We start from the raw sequence: 17401 nt of genomic DNA on the forward strand, positions 1-17401 counted from the left end.
GGGGAGGGGTCAGAGGGAAGACATACCATTTAAAAATATTTCCTCTTTGGGGTATTTGGGAGCTGCTAGGTTAATCAAATTGGGTACCCAAAAGTTCCTTTCACCTGCTGACCTGTTCTTTGCAATTTGCAGTTCATTGAAAACCATTCACTACATTAAAATTCTCATTCAGAACCTGAGTATCACTGCAAGAAATTTAAAGATATCTTAAATATGTATACAGAAGAGATCCTTTCCTCTTCTACTCTTACTCATCCTCTAGAAAAACAATCTTCTCACAATCAAATACCAAGTAGTTAAAATAAACAGCAGACTTGCCACCACAGCCATTTTGAGTAGGCGTATAAAAATACGGTATTCTGTGATGATCCAGCTATATCAGTAAAACCTTTCTGCAGACAAAACAGAAGCGCTTAATTTAATTCATCACCAGATATAACTGTCAGTGTATGGTGATTTCTAGCAAACCTTCTGCAGACGTCTACTGTAGCAGATGCTCTTCCAGAATGGAGGACTTCTCAGGATGAGAAACTGGGACTAGGAATAAATTTTATAATTCTGCTGAAACACACAACTTTCCCTGGAAGCCTACGACAGGACAGATACAGTGTGAAGCCTTCACAGCCTTACTACAGAATGCTATCTTGTACTATTTTCATTCTCAAGTCAAAGAATTGACCTAGTGAATGAAAGCTCAGTTTGGCTTTTATTCTCTTCCACCTGCTTGCTTGAGGCAGAATATTGTCACAGCACCAAGTGATACACATCTCCCTTTCAGACTTTTTAACTTCCTTGTTTTGGCTGGATGACTTCTGTTCATTAGTCTTCATTAATCTTATTCAGTTCTTCTTACATGTACAACCACATTAATTCCAGGTAGGAAATTTGTAAATCTAATAAAAAGAGAACTCCAAGCTTGCACAATATCTCACTGATGCTATAAAACTCTACATATACATGCTGAATAAATCAACATCATATTAGTCCAAAGTCAACAGCCAAGTCTGCCAGAAAAACAATCAACATGGAAGTATACTTCATTTACTACTATTCAGGACACTCTTTGAGAGACTAACGAACTACTTAGTATTCAAAGTTAAACTCTATTCAAAACCTCACAGAAAGGTAATGCCAAGGGCTAATTTTGCCTTTTTTCCCCTCTTTCACATTGACAATATGGCCAACTGGATGCCATATGGAAAATATGGATGCTGTTCTCCTTGCTGAAGGGCAAAATAAGACAGTAACACTCTGTCTCAGAGTAATACTACAGGATTTAATGAAGCTCATTCTCTTGATTTTGGGACACTTCCAGCACATGTTGTAGAAAAATACTGTCTTAAAGCCTTTTACAAAGCTGCCATAAAGATGCTATCCACCTTCAGATCTGTTGAACACTCATCACAATTATATTCACATAAACTAGCAGAAACTAAAAGCGTTATGCTAAGAGTAGCACTTGAGACTACTAAGGCATCACTGGCACCCACAACTCCCATGAGTACACACAGTCCATTGGATTATGCTTTAACAAAATTCTAGTACATCCAGCCCTTCCTTGCCCTGTAGAACAGAGCAGTCAAGTAAATTTTTCTGGAAGCTTCTTTATATCAACTTAACTTGATCATTTATGTTATGAACTTCACCTAAAGTCTCATTTTCTAACATATTATTATTCCCCTAGTGGTAATCGAGCAACTGCAGCCTGGCTTGTATATAAACTTCATCAGTAAGCCTCAGCTACCACATCCTATCATAATGGTTCAAATATCTTTTTTTCATAGGAAGTGTCTCTGTCAGTGCTCTCCAAAGCAATTATAAAAGTTGAAAAGTAAACAGGTATTTGAGCATGAAACAGCTAGGTGCAAGTATTGGACAATTAAGTGAAACGCAGTTCTTCCCCACAATCCTACATGTATAGTTGACATGGATGGGATGTGTCAAAGAAAACATATTACCTCCTATTTCAGCCCCTAAACCCAAATTTAAAGGAAACCAAACCAAACCCAACCCAAACCCAAACCCAAACCAAACGTTGAAGACACGGATGCACTGAACTACAGGGCCTCCACCCAAGGGAAGAGCGGGAGCGGGGTTGCTTGGCAGAGTCGGAACCAGCTGAGAAAGGCACAAACAGTTCTGGAAGAGCTCTCCTCGCTTCCCAAACAGAAACCCGTGCTTTGAGCCAGCACTTGTCTCCCCTAGATACCCAGGCCACACATCCGGAGGGAACCAACCACAGCCTCTGCGCACCATCGAAAGCCGCTGCACATGAGAGGGCCTGGGGACAACTTCTCTTTTTTTAAAAGGTACAGACAGATCCACTGCTCGTAATAGCTATTCGCCATTACACACACAGAGAATTAATCGGCTTCTCAGAAAAGGTACCGGGCTCGGTTCCGGTGAGCAGCGCCCGCCGGCCCTCAGCGGCTCCACAGCCCGGGAGCAGCCGGACCCCGCCGGCCCTCAGCGGCTCCACAGCCCGGGAGCAGCCGGACCCCGCCGGCCCTCAGCGGCTCCACAGCCCGGGAGCAGCCGGACCCCGCCGGCCCTCAGCGGCTCCACAGCCCGGGAGCAACCGGACCCCGCCGGCCCTCAGCGGCTCCACAGCCCGGGAGCAGCCGGACCCCGCCGGCCCTGAGCGCTCCCCGCGACCCGCCCTCAGCCGCCTGTGAGGCAGCCGGCTGCCCGTCGCTCAGGGGAAGGGAGCGCGGCCCCGCCCCCCGCGGCCCGCCCTCAGCCGCCTGTGAGGCAGCCGGCTGCCCGCCGCAGCCCCGCCCGCCGCTCAGGGGAAGGGAGCGCGGCCCCGGCCCCCTCACCGCCCGCGGAACGCCGCAACGACAGCGGAACCGCCGGCGGGGAGAGGCGGCGGGCGGCGGCGGGCGGGCTCCGCGCCACAGCCCGCAAGAGGCGTCCGGCGGCTGCCGCGGGCCGCCGCCCCCTCCCCCTGCCCGGGGGCCGAGGCACCGCGCTCCTCCGCAGCGCTGGGGACGCCGCTCCTCGGCACCGGGCTGCGAGCCGCGTAAGGGCTTGGGTTTTGGCGGTTTTCTGACAAAGAACGGGCTCGCACAACAGGAAAATGCGGAAACGCTCCCAGTTCTTCTCCCGACAGCTGCGTTTTTACACGTGCCAGCTGCAAAAAAAAATATTCTAGGCTTATGGTTTGTTGTCAGCATTTCCACATAAGAAACTTTAGTGAGGGGAGGGTGGAGGATTTTAGAAGAAATTAAGCAAACAAACAAACAAAAACAACCAGGAGGAAGGAAGTTGCACACAGAATTCTGTGAGGAAACTTTGCGTGCTGTGAGCGACCAGGCTTTGGGAGGGATTTTGTGTTACACAGGAGGGCAGACTGCAGGCCCTTGTCCCATTACCTTCAGAAACTGGAGACGAAGGACTAAGACAAGGATCACAAAAACACTTCTAAGGCATTCTCTGTATAGGTAGTTACTTCTTCATGTACAGCAGGGCCTAGAGTTCTTCAGAAGGCCTTGCCCATGTATAGGGCAAGGTTTAGGATTTATATTAGGATTATATAAATTATATAGGATTTTATATTAGGATTATAAGGATTACATTTACTTTGCCCAGAGGATGACAAATAAAGAACATCTACTTTATGTGTAATTATGTAGCTTTGTATTACTGATTAGGTGATCAAATTAGTCATCAAATTTGTTTCTGCAGTGGTGTTGAACTGAAGTTTGTGTTTGAATTTTGACCAAAATATTTCTCTAACAAGCTGGCTAGCTATAAATATTTATTAGCATCTTGAAACTTCTATATATTTGATTTTTTTTTGGACAATTTTTTTTTAATTACATTGCTGCTAAAAAACCCAGTACCACATACTGCCTTAGCTATATACATTATCTCTAGCAAATGTGTGACTGTTTGATATGAATCAGTGATCTCATTCCCTTATGAGAACAGTGCTAGAAATATAGTCTTGTATACTGCATGGCAGCACGCTTCTACCATACAGCTCTCTTGATTATGTCAGCTACATCTTAGAACAACCGTATGTAACATTTAGTTATATGCCAAACTGCTGTTCCTCACTCCACAGCTTTTTCTTCTCCCAATGCTCTGTCTGCCATAGGCTAAATGCAAGTGGGATATGACAAAAGTCTTTACACAGACGTCACTGAAGATCAGCACTGTTTCCATATTTAGGACTTCCTCAACCCCTAGAGCCACTCCTCAAAAGACCTCATTGCTGTAATGCCACCAGCTGTCTTGCTTGGTATCAAGAAAATGGTTTTTCTCACAATTCTGCTGTTTTCCTACCGTAAGCCAAGGACATACTTCTTGCATGTTACAAATCTTTCTAAAGAAGAACCATTGTTTCTTGTCTGAAAGCTTTCTTTTCTTCTCTTAGTTCAAATGTCTCAGCAGATTCAGAAAACTACTGCAAATAGCAAAGGTAGGTTCTCTTTTTCTTTTTGAGGTATGTGCTGAAATTGACTGTTAACAAAAAAATGGGGGAGATATTTAAAAATGTCCAAAACCTTCATGTAAAATTAAATCTTTTGCCCCTGTCTGTGCAGTGAGGCAGTTTACAAGTTCCTATACAAAGTTAACTCTCTCTTTGCTGACTTGTATGTACAGTCAAAATCGCTTTGTTAAAACATATTTTTCCCCTCTAGAAGTATCATAATTTATCTGTCATGACTAGTTTATTACCATTTTCTATTGAAAGACATTACAAGTTTTTATCACAAATTTATTTGTGATCTCATACAAGCAAACTAATTTGATAGAATGTCAAGGCTCCTGCTGCTACTATTAAAAATGTCAACCTACTTACACAAGGTTAATTCTGCCTGTTTACATATGACCACAAATATAATACTGCTTTTACTTTAAGGTTCCCATGCTTCCTCTCAACTAGCATGTAAGGTTACTTTCTCCTACAATTAACACCCCATAATATTTATCTTTATCTTTTATACGTATATTATTTTCATCGCTGCTGTAGTTGCTGCTGTTGTTGGTTCATCTGGATAGATCTGTTGCCTTTGTGTGTATATGCTCTCTTTTGTATGAAGACATGCATTTTTCGTCAAGTGTTTGAAGCTCCATACTGATTTTGAAAAATACAAAGTTGTGTTGCCTGCTACCCCCTCTTTCAACAGAAATAAGTATAGCCTGGTCCTCGACATATTTTGGGAAAAAATCTGAGAGTTTCTTGGGTGATAGGTGCAGTGAACTCACCCAGAAGTTTCTTCTTTCCAGAGATGCTGTCCAATCCCAGCCTCACAGCTGTTCAGGGGACTTTGAACGTGGTGATGAACCAGAACGTGACCCTCTCCTGCAGCTCAGACTCCGGATCCCCACCTGTCAGATACACATTGTTTAAGTGCAATCAGAAGGTATCCAGTTTGCATAGGCCAGACTTGACCCCCGGTTTATTTAACTTGACTATTAAATCTGCCGGTGACGTGGGTGAATACAAATGCAAAGCTGAGAATAACATCTCCCGCAGTGGGAAATACAGCAAGAGTCTCAACTTCACCCTTATAGGTATGTCTTGCTGCATACCTTCTCCGCACGTTTTATTTTAGGGGCACGCAGCCATGTCTGATGCAAGGTATCTGCAGCAGCAGGAGTCAGGGGTTTGGCAGCAGCAGGTACTGGTTTGGACTGCAGCGTTCACCTGCCTTGATTGCGGAGCTGAACTTTACTGCAAATGGCTGTTATTTTCTTACGAGTCAGCAGTGCTATTCTGATCTGGCTCACTGAGCCCTCTGTCCTTGATGCCCATCTCATTTGCCAATGCTTAACTCTGAGCCTTGCTTTGGAGCTTGTCATGTACTCAGTGATACAGTCTCTTCAGTTTTCTTTTTACAGAGCCAATTTCCAAACCAGTGCTGAGCTCACCCACCTCTCAAGCAAAGAAAGGCCAGAACGTTACCCTGTCTTGTCTCTCAGAGAACGGCTCTCTTCCTATCACATACATATTCTTCAAAGGAAGACAAACGATCTCTCAGCCAGTGAAGATGCAGAAGAGCAAAGCAGCTGTGATTTTTCTATTTATCAATTCCTCTAGTGACTTTGGAACCTATAAATGCAGAGCTGAAAATAGCTGTTGTAATAATACAAAATACAGCAACAGTTTCAACTTTACATTAGCAGGTATGTGTGCGTGAAACTGTTCACCGCTGTTGATAAACAGGGACCACACAAAATTCAGGATGTTGTAACAATGCGAGTTTAGCCAGAAATTTTGTGCCTGCAATGTAATGTTCAAAATACAATTTTTTTACAATGAAAAATTAATTTTATTTTTTTAAAAATTAATGCAAAAAGATAGAGATTCCATGCAGCCTAGATAGTAGTAGAAGTTGAAGTGACCATGAAGGTTGACTGTAAAAGATTCACTTTTACAAGAGAGCCCTGGTCCAGCTTGCTCCACCTTGGGGAGAGTCCAGTTTATTTTTTCTCTCTGGTCCTACAGAAGAGAGAGTCTACTGGCAACAGCAAGCTCCCTTCCTTCTGCTGTGGCAGTGTGCACTTGGGACTCTGCTGAGTTGTTACGTTAACCACAGTTAATCCAAAAGCTGAAAGAAATGCAAAGCCTTGATTTTAATTTACAGAAAATACTTAGAATATGAAACAACATTTCATTGCATAAACACTTTTTTTTTTTTCTTTTTGGCAGAAGAGAGAAGCCATTCTCAACCTTTGATCATTTCTCTTGGGCTGATCTTGCTACTATTCATAATAGGATTTGCTCTGGCAATTCCATTTTTCATAATTCCTTCATATAAAGCAAGTGAGTTATTTGAACATCTGTTTCATTTACCAGAGATGCTAATTTACGTTGTCAATACATTTTAGTGTGTAAACATCATGTTACAAGTAGAGTTATGCTCCTGGTATTTTAGGATGTTGTCAAGTCCTTTAACCAGCATAGGCAACTTAACAAGGCATTGACAAGGCAAGATCTCTGAGCTATGTTTTAGATGGCAGCTCTGGGATGGGGGAAGCAAAAAAATTCTAAATTTAATACACAAAAATGTTGGAAGGAATTGGACCTCATTGTTCTTAGTAAAGAAAGGCAAGTCTATTAAAAATGCCCTTGGTTAAGGAGTATCTTTTATCATGAAAATAAGAAAAAGTGATATACGTATATAGGCATGTATTTGTTTTTCTTTTACGATTTGCAGAAAAAATTAAGTCTACTAGGTCCTCAACTGGCCTTACTTCAACAATAAATGAAGAGGCTGAAAACGACGTCTTGTACACAGAGATTGGTAAGTTCACCTTACTCCCCATGCAGTCATGGAACTTACTGGTGGGAGTTTGGTTGAAGAACGCCGTTATACTAGTTGCAGCTAGTATGGGCAAATTCCTTCAGGTACTGCAAAAGCAGCAGGCAAAAGTGGGTTATATGCAAGCTGTAGCAAAACAAAACTTACGTAGCTCCTGCATTCTGTTCAAAATTGTTCAGTACGCAATAGCTCTTTATTCCATGTTTCTTAACTTTGACAAGACTCAAAGTCAGTTCAAACTGAAACGATGAAGTAATGCTAGACAACAAAGCAACTGACCTATGGTAAGGCATTGTACTACTTCAGTTGCAGAAAATACACAGTAGTGAAGACATTACATGAAAGCCACGATGCTCTTATCTTGCAGTTTTCTGCCTTTGCCTTATACATGAATGTCAGTATTGTCACGGGAAAAAGAAACCCCCAAAACAAACGAACAGCGAAAGGTATTATGTTTCCTGTTTCTAAATATCAAAAATGGAATCATTCTCTCCAAACGCATCTGCTTCCTGTTCATACAGTGGACAGAATTCTAGCTGCTCTGCTGTGTTAGCTCCGTGCTCTGTGCAGCTGCTCATGCCAGATAGCAATCAGCATTCTACCCACAAAGCCTGCAAGGACAGTGACCATAGCTCCAATAAGGCCCATGAACGCTACAGAAAGCATGGTAGATTTATATTCAACATGGAATCTCGCTGCTTTGTTTCAAGATTATTAAAAAAAAAAAAAAAAAAAAATCTGCTCAGTCTCTTGTAATTGAGTTAACTGCTGTTCATCATCTTTAATCCAGAGCTTGTTAAACCAGAAGAAGAATACGTCAACTTTTCTGTCTTTTCTGTAACTGGAAGAGAAGATGAAAAAGGTGAACACCTCAAGCTATAATATTGGAACATCTGATGTGCACAAATACGTTTATTGAGGATTTTGCTGGGGGGAGGCAGGGTTTAGATAGTAGCAGTTACATACTGAAATTGCTTACTTAGTATGAAGAAATAAAAATAACTTTAAGACTCTTTTGAGGGGGAAAAAAGCAAACAAAAACCCCCAAACAAAAAGCCTATCACCACCCTGTGACCCAAAAATTACAACAGTCTCATTATGAAACCATGCAGGAGATGTTATTAGTGACCAAGTTGCTATGAAATACTAATTTTTCTGTTGTGTATCTGTACCAAAAAAAGCAATTATGAATTATGTTTTTCTGGCTTTTAGCAGAGAAGAGTGCATGTGCTACAGTCTATTCAAAGGTCCACATCAGAGATTGAGTATAAGGTAAGATCTCTCTTGTGATTAACTTAACCATGTATTTTTAAAGAATCTTTCAGTCCTCAGACGTCATAAGTACCGCCAAGTCTGCACAGAAAGAGATGATCTTTAGATACTAGTTTCCTGGCCTAATTATTTTGTGGACAGGCACTATAACTTGTTCTCTACTAGCAAGCAAAATCCCCAAGTCATAATCTCTAGGGACTTCAACTTAAAGGAAGCAGCAGAACGGATAAAAATTGGAACTAACAAAGACCCAAACAGCAATCCCATTAGACAAACAGCAGCTTTTTACCCGAACAGCACCATAAAAAACCCAAACCAAACCAATGCCATCACTGTCAGGTAAGATCCTGCTGGACACAATTATAGTCCGGCATTACATGCATCTGATGAATAAACAGAAAGGAATAAATGATGTAAAGCTTTCACCCAGGCCCAAGTTCCTGTACACTTAACAATTCTCCTGAAATAGAAACTGGATTGTATGCAAACGTAAGATAACCAAAAGGCTTTAGTCAAGTTAAAAAAAAAAAAACAAAACAAAAAACCCAAAAAACCCCAACAAACCAAACAAACAACTGTGTTGTCCTCTTAGGCACACACTACAGGATCCGTATTTGGCCTTTGTACCTGCTGCTACCTAGCAGCAAGGATGGCCATTTCTCAGTTCAGCATTACTTCAGCTCTCAGAGTAGGGACACGATGCTAGAAATCAACTTTTGGGACAGTTAACTCCAACACAAATTCTGCATCCTGCTATAGGCCATTTCTCACATGTTTCTGGGTTGTTCTAATGTCATTCCATAGCCAGCTTACGTAGAATTCCATGAGTTCAGTAAGTCACACAGCGACACTATGCTAACCTTGCATTATATCTAGCATAATTACGCTACACAGAAATTAATATTATTGTTACAAACAACCCATTTATAGTTAAATAAGCACCATGTTAATAGAAGAAATTTTGAAGGCAAGTTCTTGTGTTTCATGACATTGATGACTATCAGTGGCTGCATGCATCGTTGCATCACCTTAAAGCACTTTATACAGTGACTTAAGTTGTACGTGCATAGAAAATCTACAGATCAGAATCACTCAATTTTGTATCTATGCAAACTCTTGTACCCAAATTTGACTACAATGCTTAGGTACACGATAAATATGATCATACATTAGTCATCTTCCACCATTTTCTATGTACAGATATTTTTTTGTCCACAAAAATGCTGGTCAAAAACTGTTTACAATTTGTTTCATCTACTTTCTCCATTACTCTTGATAATGTATTTCTGATTTTCATGTGTATCAAGTGTAAGATGAAGTAGCTTAAATGTTGAAGAACTGAGGCCATGTGATTAAAATACATTCCTACAAACAGATAGTACAAAGATACTCACTGATGTTATTAAAGATTTGGATAGTCTTATATAAAATACCATTTTCCACCAGAGACCGTAACTGTGTCAGCAATACACAGATGAGAGACGGATTTTTAGGTTAGAATGGAGTATTTTCAATAAGATAGTAAAACTGAAGACGTGAAAGAGAATATAGTTAGCCCTGCTAACGAGGGACAAGTTTGTCTCTTCTCTCTTTTCAAGATAACCTGGAAGACCTAGGTGGTCTAGATTTGACAGAAAACAGACGCACCACCAAGTTTTAGCAGAACTATTTGCAGAGAAGACACCCGAGTCCATGACACCGTAGAAGCCAGTTCAGGCACAGATGTTTAAGAAATGCCTTTTATTCAACAAACTGAAGTTTACACATTTTTGGCTGATGTTACATACTTAGTAAAAAAGTCCTTCAGCCTAGAAATGTGCATCATTTCCTTCATGGTGGTGTCTCTGCTTCTCAGCTGGACCACTCCATTCTCTAGAGTGGCATCAGTTATCAAGACCGTGAAGAGAACGCTCATCTCATCGTACCTGCAAAGAAAAGAGTGCACCTGTTACCACTTTTGGTGCACAAAAAATTCAGATAAGTTATGTACACATGACCATAACTGTAAATATTTTTGCTATACTGCACCAAGTCCAGCATGAAGACGCCAGTTTTCTTGTTGCTGTTCCTTGCTTTCCTGATTACATTTCTTTATTTAGTTACTTTAGTACATAAAAAGAATGTTATTTGGTGACCGATTATAAGAGTATTTTTGTAGAAGCAGAATATATGTTTCTTCTGTTCTTTAATAGCCAGACTAACTTTGAAGACTACTGCACAGAACAGTCGTATTTATTCTCTCTCGGGAAAAAGTATTCATCAATATGCTCAAGATCCATTGACATGACCAGCGATACACTCAAAATTCACTCCTGATCAACAAATCGTATATGAAGCCCTCAACTGGGATAGTAGTTTTTATCTGCACAAATAATTCCGTCATGAGCGCTAACAGTAATGGTTCCAGACTTGGAAGAACTTTTAAGTTCAAGACTAGACACGGTGTGCTGTTTGAAACAGTACTTAAGAATGAAACACAGAACCAGTCCAGATGCAAAAATAGGGGTGAGGGCGGGAAACAGTTCTGCAAGCTTATGACTCATCTTAAGAAATTTATTTTCAATAGGAGAGTCTCTAAAAGGCATTTCACAGTTCCAGAGAAACAACAATAACACATGAAAGGCTTATACTTCACTTAATTTTAAAAATGAACTATCTGATATTGCTCTTTGTAATAAAACTAATTGAATCCAAGTTTATAGTTCGGGATACATGCCTTCAGCCACGTGGTTACTGCACTCGGTGACTTCTTACTGAAAACAGGCATATTTCATATTTTCGCTAGTCCACAGAAAGTCATCTTTCACCTTCATAGTTTAATTTACAAAAGACTGTTTCTCCTTACTTTGCATAAAGCTGTTCCAGAGATACCTGCACGGTTTCAAGATAACCCGGCCATACAGAAATTCTATTTTCTGACAGTTCATTGAACAATCCTTGACAAACCTGTGTTTATTTAAAAACAAAAGTTAAAAGACAGACTTTGAGGCTTTGAAATCCTATACAAACAAACCATTAAAACTCTAGTATGTGTGGTATCAGCATTCCTAGCTGGTGTTAATTTTCTGGCTGAAATAATCTCAAAGTAGAAAGCAGCCTGGCAATTAAATCTCCATTTCTATTTAAAAACATGCCAGTGTAAGTTTCCTCCCTCCTGTGGGGACTGGCTTAATAACTGACTTAAATAAAAACTTTTTAAAAATCCTTCTGAAGACGTGACCCATGCGTTAAAATAATTCTGAAAGATTAAGAAGCTAAGAAGGACTGTCTTATTTATTTTCCTTAATTTTGCATGGAACAAGTATCAACTCTGTTAGTAGTACCAGAAACAGTGTGTTAATGCAAGGAAGGCGCCTACTACCGACTGTCTGCAGTGTACTCCTTCAGCTGTGACTAACAAGCTGCATAGCAGAAGCAGTGTGAAATCTGTACAACCACGAATTTCCAAGAATCAAAGCAGCAGCACGAATTTCCCTAACGTAAACAGTGCCTGAATTGTAACAGAATATTACATGGAAAGGCAATGCTCAAAATTAAAATACTTCCTTACAACGCACCTGTCTCAGCTCTGTTGTTGGACCTTTTCCTACGTCCAAGGCCACTTTAAGAGGTGCTAAACAAGGATGAAGCTTAAGTACCTAATAATTTTACAAAAAGCAACACATTACTAAGTGTATTTAGTGTGAAATTCTAAACACACCTAGGAAACGTTAAATTTTTTTTCACTGAAATTAAGGTTCTAAACATGCAAAATTTTCTCGTAACACAAAATCCTGAATTAGAAGCAAGCTTTATTTCATGTAACTAGCACACATGCCAGCTAGGTTAGCATGGCGGAAATTATTCCCTTTTGGCTGAGCCCTGGAAGAGAGATGAATTTTTGTTAGCAGAGCTCCATCACCTTTGATGGAGCCAGAGTGATCAGGGACAGCCCAGCAGCCAGCCACCATCCAGTCTACTGCCCGTTCTTCAAGACCAAACGGCTGCTTGATTAACAAGTGCCGTCTGAAAGCTAGCACTCTAACTCCAGAAAACGAGGGTGAAAGTGGGAATAATGACGGTCTTTGGGGAAATGCCCCACTACCGCCTACAACCAGCAACCTTCCTACAACCAGCAACCTTCCAGAAGAGACAAACTCCTCCTTCCCACACACAGCAGCCACATTCCAATTCCTCTTAACTCCTTCATCAGTTGCATGGCAAGAGCCTACCTTCTCATCAGAGAGAAGGTACGACAGAAAAGGGGACCGCAGGAGGAGAGAAAAATTGCTTATGTGGGTGAAAAGGACCACAGAGGCAGTCCCATGGGGCCAGCCTATGGCTGCCAGTGAAAAGTGTTCTGTTGGGGAAGGGAATAGAGGGTTTTGTACTTAGACCTGCCCCTGCCTTCCATCATCCATTCTTCCTTACACTTTCTACACAAAGTTACCTTTCTCTGTGAATTTTTCTTTTTTGTTAATGGATTCTCAGCTAGCTGTAGAGAATCAAAGAGATACGCTAACGCTCCTCGGTCCAGATTTCCACTCACAGACAGAACATGAGGAATAACATTCTTCCTTCCATCTCGGCCCTGAAGAGGAAAAAAAAGCCACAAAGGGATACCTCAAATAATGTCTCAAAGGGCCTTTTGTTTACTTTAAATGTATAACAAGGCATTGAGGCTCAAGCACCCTTACCCTTATTACATTTTAAAATATATGTCTGATTGTATTTTAAGTTACCACCAAGCGTAACAGTAACTAGATAAGATCATAACACTGGGGAAAGCAGAAGCTCAGAGCAGGATGGGATTCTTTTCTTGTCCTGCCTCTCTAATCGTAAATTTAAATCTATGGCCAATACACTTGAAATTCTGCATTTTCTTTTGGAGGTTTGTAGATTACTCCCAAGTGGCCACAAGGATCTGTCCCCACATTCTAAGAAACCACTATGTAACCCAGTTTTGTAGGTTATGTTACAGTCTTCTGCCTTCTGTACAGAAATAAGCTGCAAAACCAGGAAAAACAGACAGGACTGTCATGAGGAGAAGGTTGCAATTTGCTGGTAAAATACCAAGTTGCTCTAGTTTTAAGTGTTCAGCCTGACTTTCCAAACATTGCCATTCACTAGAAGTTTGTCCCTCTCCAATATATTCAACAGAAAGGTTCCCCTCTGGTCCATTCCCCCTTCTGAGCGTGGTAACCTCTATAAAGCCATCTGCAGTGTTTATAACCCATTAAACCCACATATACTTCTACATATATGGAATTGGACAAGCTACGGAAAGAAAAAACATTTACAGGTTCTTTTTGATGCGAACTTAACACCGCAAAACACAGACTGAGTTTGTCTTGACATCTGCTCACAGATAAAGGTAAAGGCTATGCAACTAACAACAGCTGTCTTGTCAATATAGCTAATTTCTAATTTCAAAGAATTAACTCCTTGCAAAAATAAAAAAATACAGTATTTCATTTGCTTTTGGAAATGAAGGTCTGACTGCAGAGTATCAATTGTACTGCTTTCACAACAAAAGAATAAAAAAATAGTCACACGCTAAGCAACTGGACCAGCAAAGAAACCACTTCTCTCACACGTTATCAATGTCATCAAAAAAGGTTTTTAATATAGTAAAGCTTACAAGTAATTTCGAATTATCCCCTGGATACATCTGTAACAGTTCAGTATCACCAAGGTTCTTCAACGTTTCTATTGTTTCTGTCCCCCAAGGAAAGCTGTAATGTAAATTAAATCCTCTTCTTCCTTCTTCATCCTGAAAGTCACTGCTGCTGAAGTTAGACGGGCCTACTGCAAACTGAAAATTAAAGATGTAAGAGGTAATCACTACTGTGCATGCTGTATTAACTACAAAAAACAAGTCTGCAATGCAAGCTAAGTCTATGATTTTCAGCAAGATATTTTAATGAGTTTTTTTATGAATTACAGCCCTTGTTTTACAGCATTTTGATCTCAAATCCATTACAAACACAAACCATTTGCCTTTCTGCAAGTCACACTGGAAACTACCTAACTACTTGTCATAACCTTACGTAGTTCTTTGGTTTCTCACAAGAAATACATGTATTTTGGTGACAAGAACAGGCAAGCAATGTAACGCCGTAAAACCGATGAGGGTGTCTATTCCCCCCCTCTCTTTGGGATATAAAGGAGCAGGCCAAGAATTGCCCTGGGTGTGCTGCCGTTACCTTTCTCCACCATTGGAGTCTCTGGCGTAACCAGTAATCGAGCCACTGTCCCGCAGTTCTGGGAGAGCTAAACCATGCAAGCAAAGACGTGGTCCTTTCGCCTATTCTTTAAACAATAGCAAGGTCAGCAAGTTAACTCCTTCAAAAATAACAGGGAAAAAGCAAGAGACAGTATTCAAAAATAATCCAACAGTAAGACAAGTGCAAACAGTTGGTTTAAGTATGAAAAGGGATTAATCCCTCTATTACTCTACCTGCTAAGGTTTTCGTCGTGTTGCTCGCTTTCAGGAATAGAGTGAAAGCACACTCCAATTTGAGCAAGGCCACAAGGCAGTCTTTTGTTCACCAATTCTAAGCAGCTAACATATTGCGCCAAAGCACCTGTCAAAAGACAAATCGCTAGTTTTAGAAGCCACGGGGAAAAATTTAAAATTTTTAATTCTACTGACAGTGAATGCAGCACATATGATACACATGCTGCTTGTACATGCAGTCCCACTAGCATTAACGTTTTGCAGAAATTAGCTCCGTAGCCTTGTAGCCCGATTCCTTCGAGTACTTTGGCAACTGCGATTTTAATGTGCCTTTCCCCCAGTTACAAGGGAAAGCATCCAATGCGCACTTTGCCGTGGATGCTGCTCAGGCCCTTGAAAAGGACACAAACTCACAGAGCACAGAGGAAGCTTTCATCGAGTTGTTTAGGTTGAAAGAGACATTTAAGATCACCCAGTCCAACCATTAACCTAGCACTACCAAGTCCACCACTAAGCCAATTAAGGGCAGAGTAATAATTTCACGTTTCCTGGCTTTGCCAGCGCTTGAAGGCAACTGGAAGATTCCCTTTGACGCAGCTGCTTCGCTCCCAGCAACAAAAACGCCGAGCAGGCGCCCAGGGACCCGCCTCACCCCCGCGGGGACGGGCGAGGCACCTACCGGGAAGCAGGCTCTCACGAAGCACCCCCGCGGTCCCTAGCACTTCTTCCAGAGCCGAGCCGCACGGCTCCTGGCCGCAGCCCCTGCCCCGGAGGGCTTCGCGCAGCGCCTCCGAGCGCAGCAGCCGGAGATCCCGCTCGGCCCGCCGGGCGCCGGCGGGCGGGCCGTGGAGCGGGGCATCCACGGCGAACACCTGCTCCCGGAACGCCAGCGCCGACTCCCACCACTGGGCCGCCAGGTTGTCCCGCAGCGCCGCGCCCAGCGGCCCGAAGCCCGGGTGGCAGCCGCTGAGGTAGGCGCGCCAGGGCAGCGCCGGCCGCGGCTCCGCGCCGCCCCGCAGGAACTGCCGCCGCCGGCACACTTCAAGCAGCTCCTCCCCGCTCGCCGCCTCATGGCCGCCGGCCGCCGCGTAGGGCCGCGCCGGGGACCCGGCCTCCGCCCGCTCCGCGAACCCCGCGGCGGGCGGCCGCCGCCTCAGCACAGGCCGCCCCGAGGGAGCGCGGCCGCCCCACCGGCCCCCCGGGCGGCAGCGCAGCGCCATCTTCCCCTCCTAGCGGGGGGGGGGGGGGGGCGCACAATGAGGCGCGGGAGCTGCGCGTGCGCCACGGCCCGCGCGCGCAGGAAGCCAGGAGCGAGCGGGAACGCGGCGGCCGCGCATGCGCGCTGGCGCCCCCCCCGCCCCCAGCGCAGGCGGCCGCTCACCCCGGCCCGAGCGCGGCCGCCGCCGCCGGCATTTCGTGCCCTGAAGGGAGCCCGCCCGCGGCCACGGCGGCCGAGGCTGCGTGGGACAGCAGGCAGCGGCCGCCCTTCCCCTCTCGGACACGGCCGGAGCTCCCGGCCACGAGGGCGAGTCCGTGGTAGGGAGAGCCGCTGCCCTTCGTGTCACGGTAACGCGTTGCGTTCTAGGGGAAAAAGCGCGCAGAGATCTCAGCAGCGCGGCTGTACGTTGTTTTATATGGTCTGAACGGACATAAAGGCTTTCCCACCAGAAAGCGGAGTTCAAGCCACCGGCGCTCAAGTGCCAGCACTGCGGTACCCGCTGCGGGCCGGGGCACCGCTGCTCGCTGACGCTGCTCACGATCGCAGCGGGCAGAGCCGAAGAGCAGTGGAAATTTCCGTACGTGCTTAATCACCATTTTGTACCAGTGCCAGAAGGTGGAGCGTAAGAGAGGAGGCACCATTCTGCGAGCCGGCCGTCGTGAAAAATTCACCTATGTTAAATCCCAGTGAAGTGGAATTACCTCAGCATTGATTCTTTACTTCACAGCTTCACAGGCTGGAGGGACAGACCGAGAATTTTAAAGACAAAGTGGTACTAGGCCACTGGGTCAGCTGGAGGAGTTGCTACTCCTAGGTGGAAAAGTACCACTAGTTACAATTTTATTTCTAAAGCAGATTTGTTATGAGCTCAATTCTACCAGAGTATCTCCGATACTATTGTCAGAGCTATTTACTAGAGCTCGTTTTTTATCATTTTATGTGCAAATGTTAACAGGAGTGCCCACCTTACACTGAGCAAGACCTCGGGGAACACTTCCCCTAGGTGATGGAAACACAGTAAGGCAAAAAACTTAGAGACATGGTCCTGCTTTTCAAATTTATGCCTTACTCAAATAAAATTAAATAATCTCAGAAATAGCACTCCAGTAACCCACATCACATGCCTAGAAGCAAGACAGAACTTTTGAGTTCAAGATGAAAATTACTTCAGCTTCTAAAGGGAGCTGATTTGGC

At 43.3% G+C, this 17401-nt stretch overlaps 2 protein-coding genes across 2 annotated transcripts; one reads left to right on the top strand and one right to left on the bottom strand.

Annotated features, from left to right (window-relative positions):
• Positions 1–4211: 4211 nt before the first annotated feature.
• On the top strand, positions 4212–11437 carry MILR1 (mast cell immunoglobulin like receptor 1). Its single transcript, XM_009482558.2, has 9 exons — positions 4212–4291; positions 4382–4426; positions 5239–5526; positions 5854–6138; positions 6665–6778; positions 7173–7259; positions 8068–8139; positions 8490–8549; positions 10742–11437. The coding sequence occupies exons 1-8, from the start codon at positions 4225–4227 to the stop codon at positions 8540–8542; spliced, it is 1011 nt and encodes a 336-aa protein (XP_009480833.2). The 5' UTR covers positions 4212–4224; the 3' UTR covers positions 8543–8549; positions 10742–11437.
• On the bottom strand, positions 10277–16208 carry POLG2 (DNA polymerase gamma 2, accessory subunit). Its single transcript, XM_075720191.1, has 8 exons — positions 15668–16208; positions 14989–15115; positions 14735–14840; positions 14170–14343; positions 12979–13119; positions 12107–12187; positions 11395–11495; positions 10277–10474 (listed from the first exon to the last, which is right to left on the bottom strand). The coding sequence occupies exons 1-8, from the start codon at positions 16206–16208 to the stop codon at positions 10309–10311; spliced, it is 1437 nt and encodes a 478-aa protein (XP_075576306.1). The 3' UTR covers positions 10277–10308.
• Between the last annotated feature and the right edge of the window lie 1193 nt (positions 16209–17401).

Source organism: Pelecanus crispus, chromosome 12 (assembly GCF_030463565.1).
Source record: "Pelecanus crispus isolate bPelCri1 chromosome 12, bPelCri1.pri, whole genome shotgun sequence".
NCBI lineage: Eukaryota > Metazoa > Chordata > Aves > Pelecaniformes > Pelecanidae > Pelecanus > Pelecanus crispus.

Coding starts and splice junctions, on each gene's coding strand:
- MILR1 (XM_009482558.2), top strand. CDS start 4,225: ATGCCACCAGCTGTCTTGCTTGGTATCAAGAAAATGGTTTTTCTCACA. Junction 4,292..4,381: donor AATTCTGCTGTTTTCCTACC/GTAAGCCAAGGA, acceptor TTCTTCTCTTAG/TTCAAATGTCTCAGCAGATT. Junction 6,139..6,664: donor TTTCAACTTTACATTAGCAG/GTATGTGTGCGT, acceptor TCTTTTTGGCAG/AAGAGAGAAGCCATTCTCAA.
- POLG2 (XM_075720191.1), bottom strand. CDS start 16,208: ATGGCGCTGCGCTGCCGCCCGGGGGGCCGGTGGGGCGGCCGCGCTCCC. Junction 14,841..14,988: donor CACGACGAAAACCTTAGCAG/GTAGAGTAATAG, acceptor TATTGTTTAAAG/AATAGGCGAAAGGACCACGT. Junction 11,496..12,106: donor CAACAACAGAGCTGAGACAG/GTGCGTTGTAAG, acceptor AAATAAACACAG/GTTTGTCAAGGATTGTTCAA.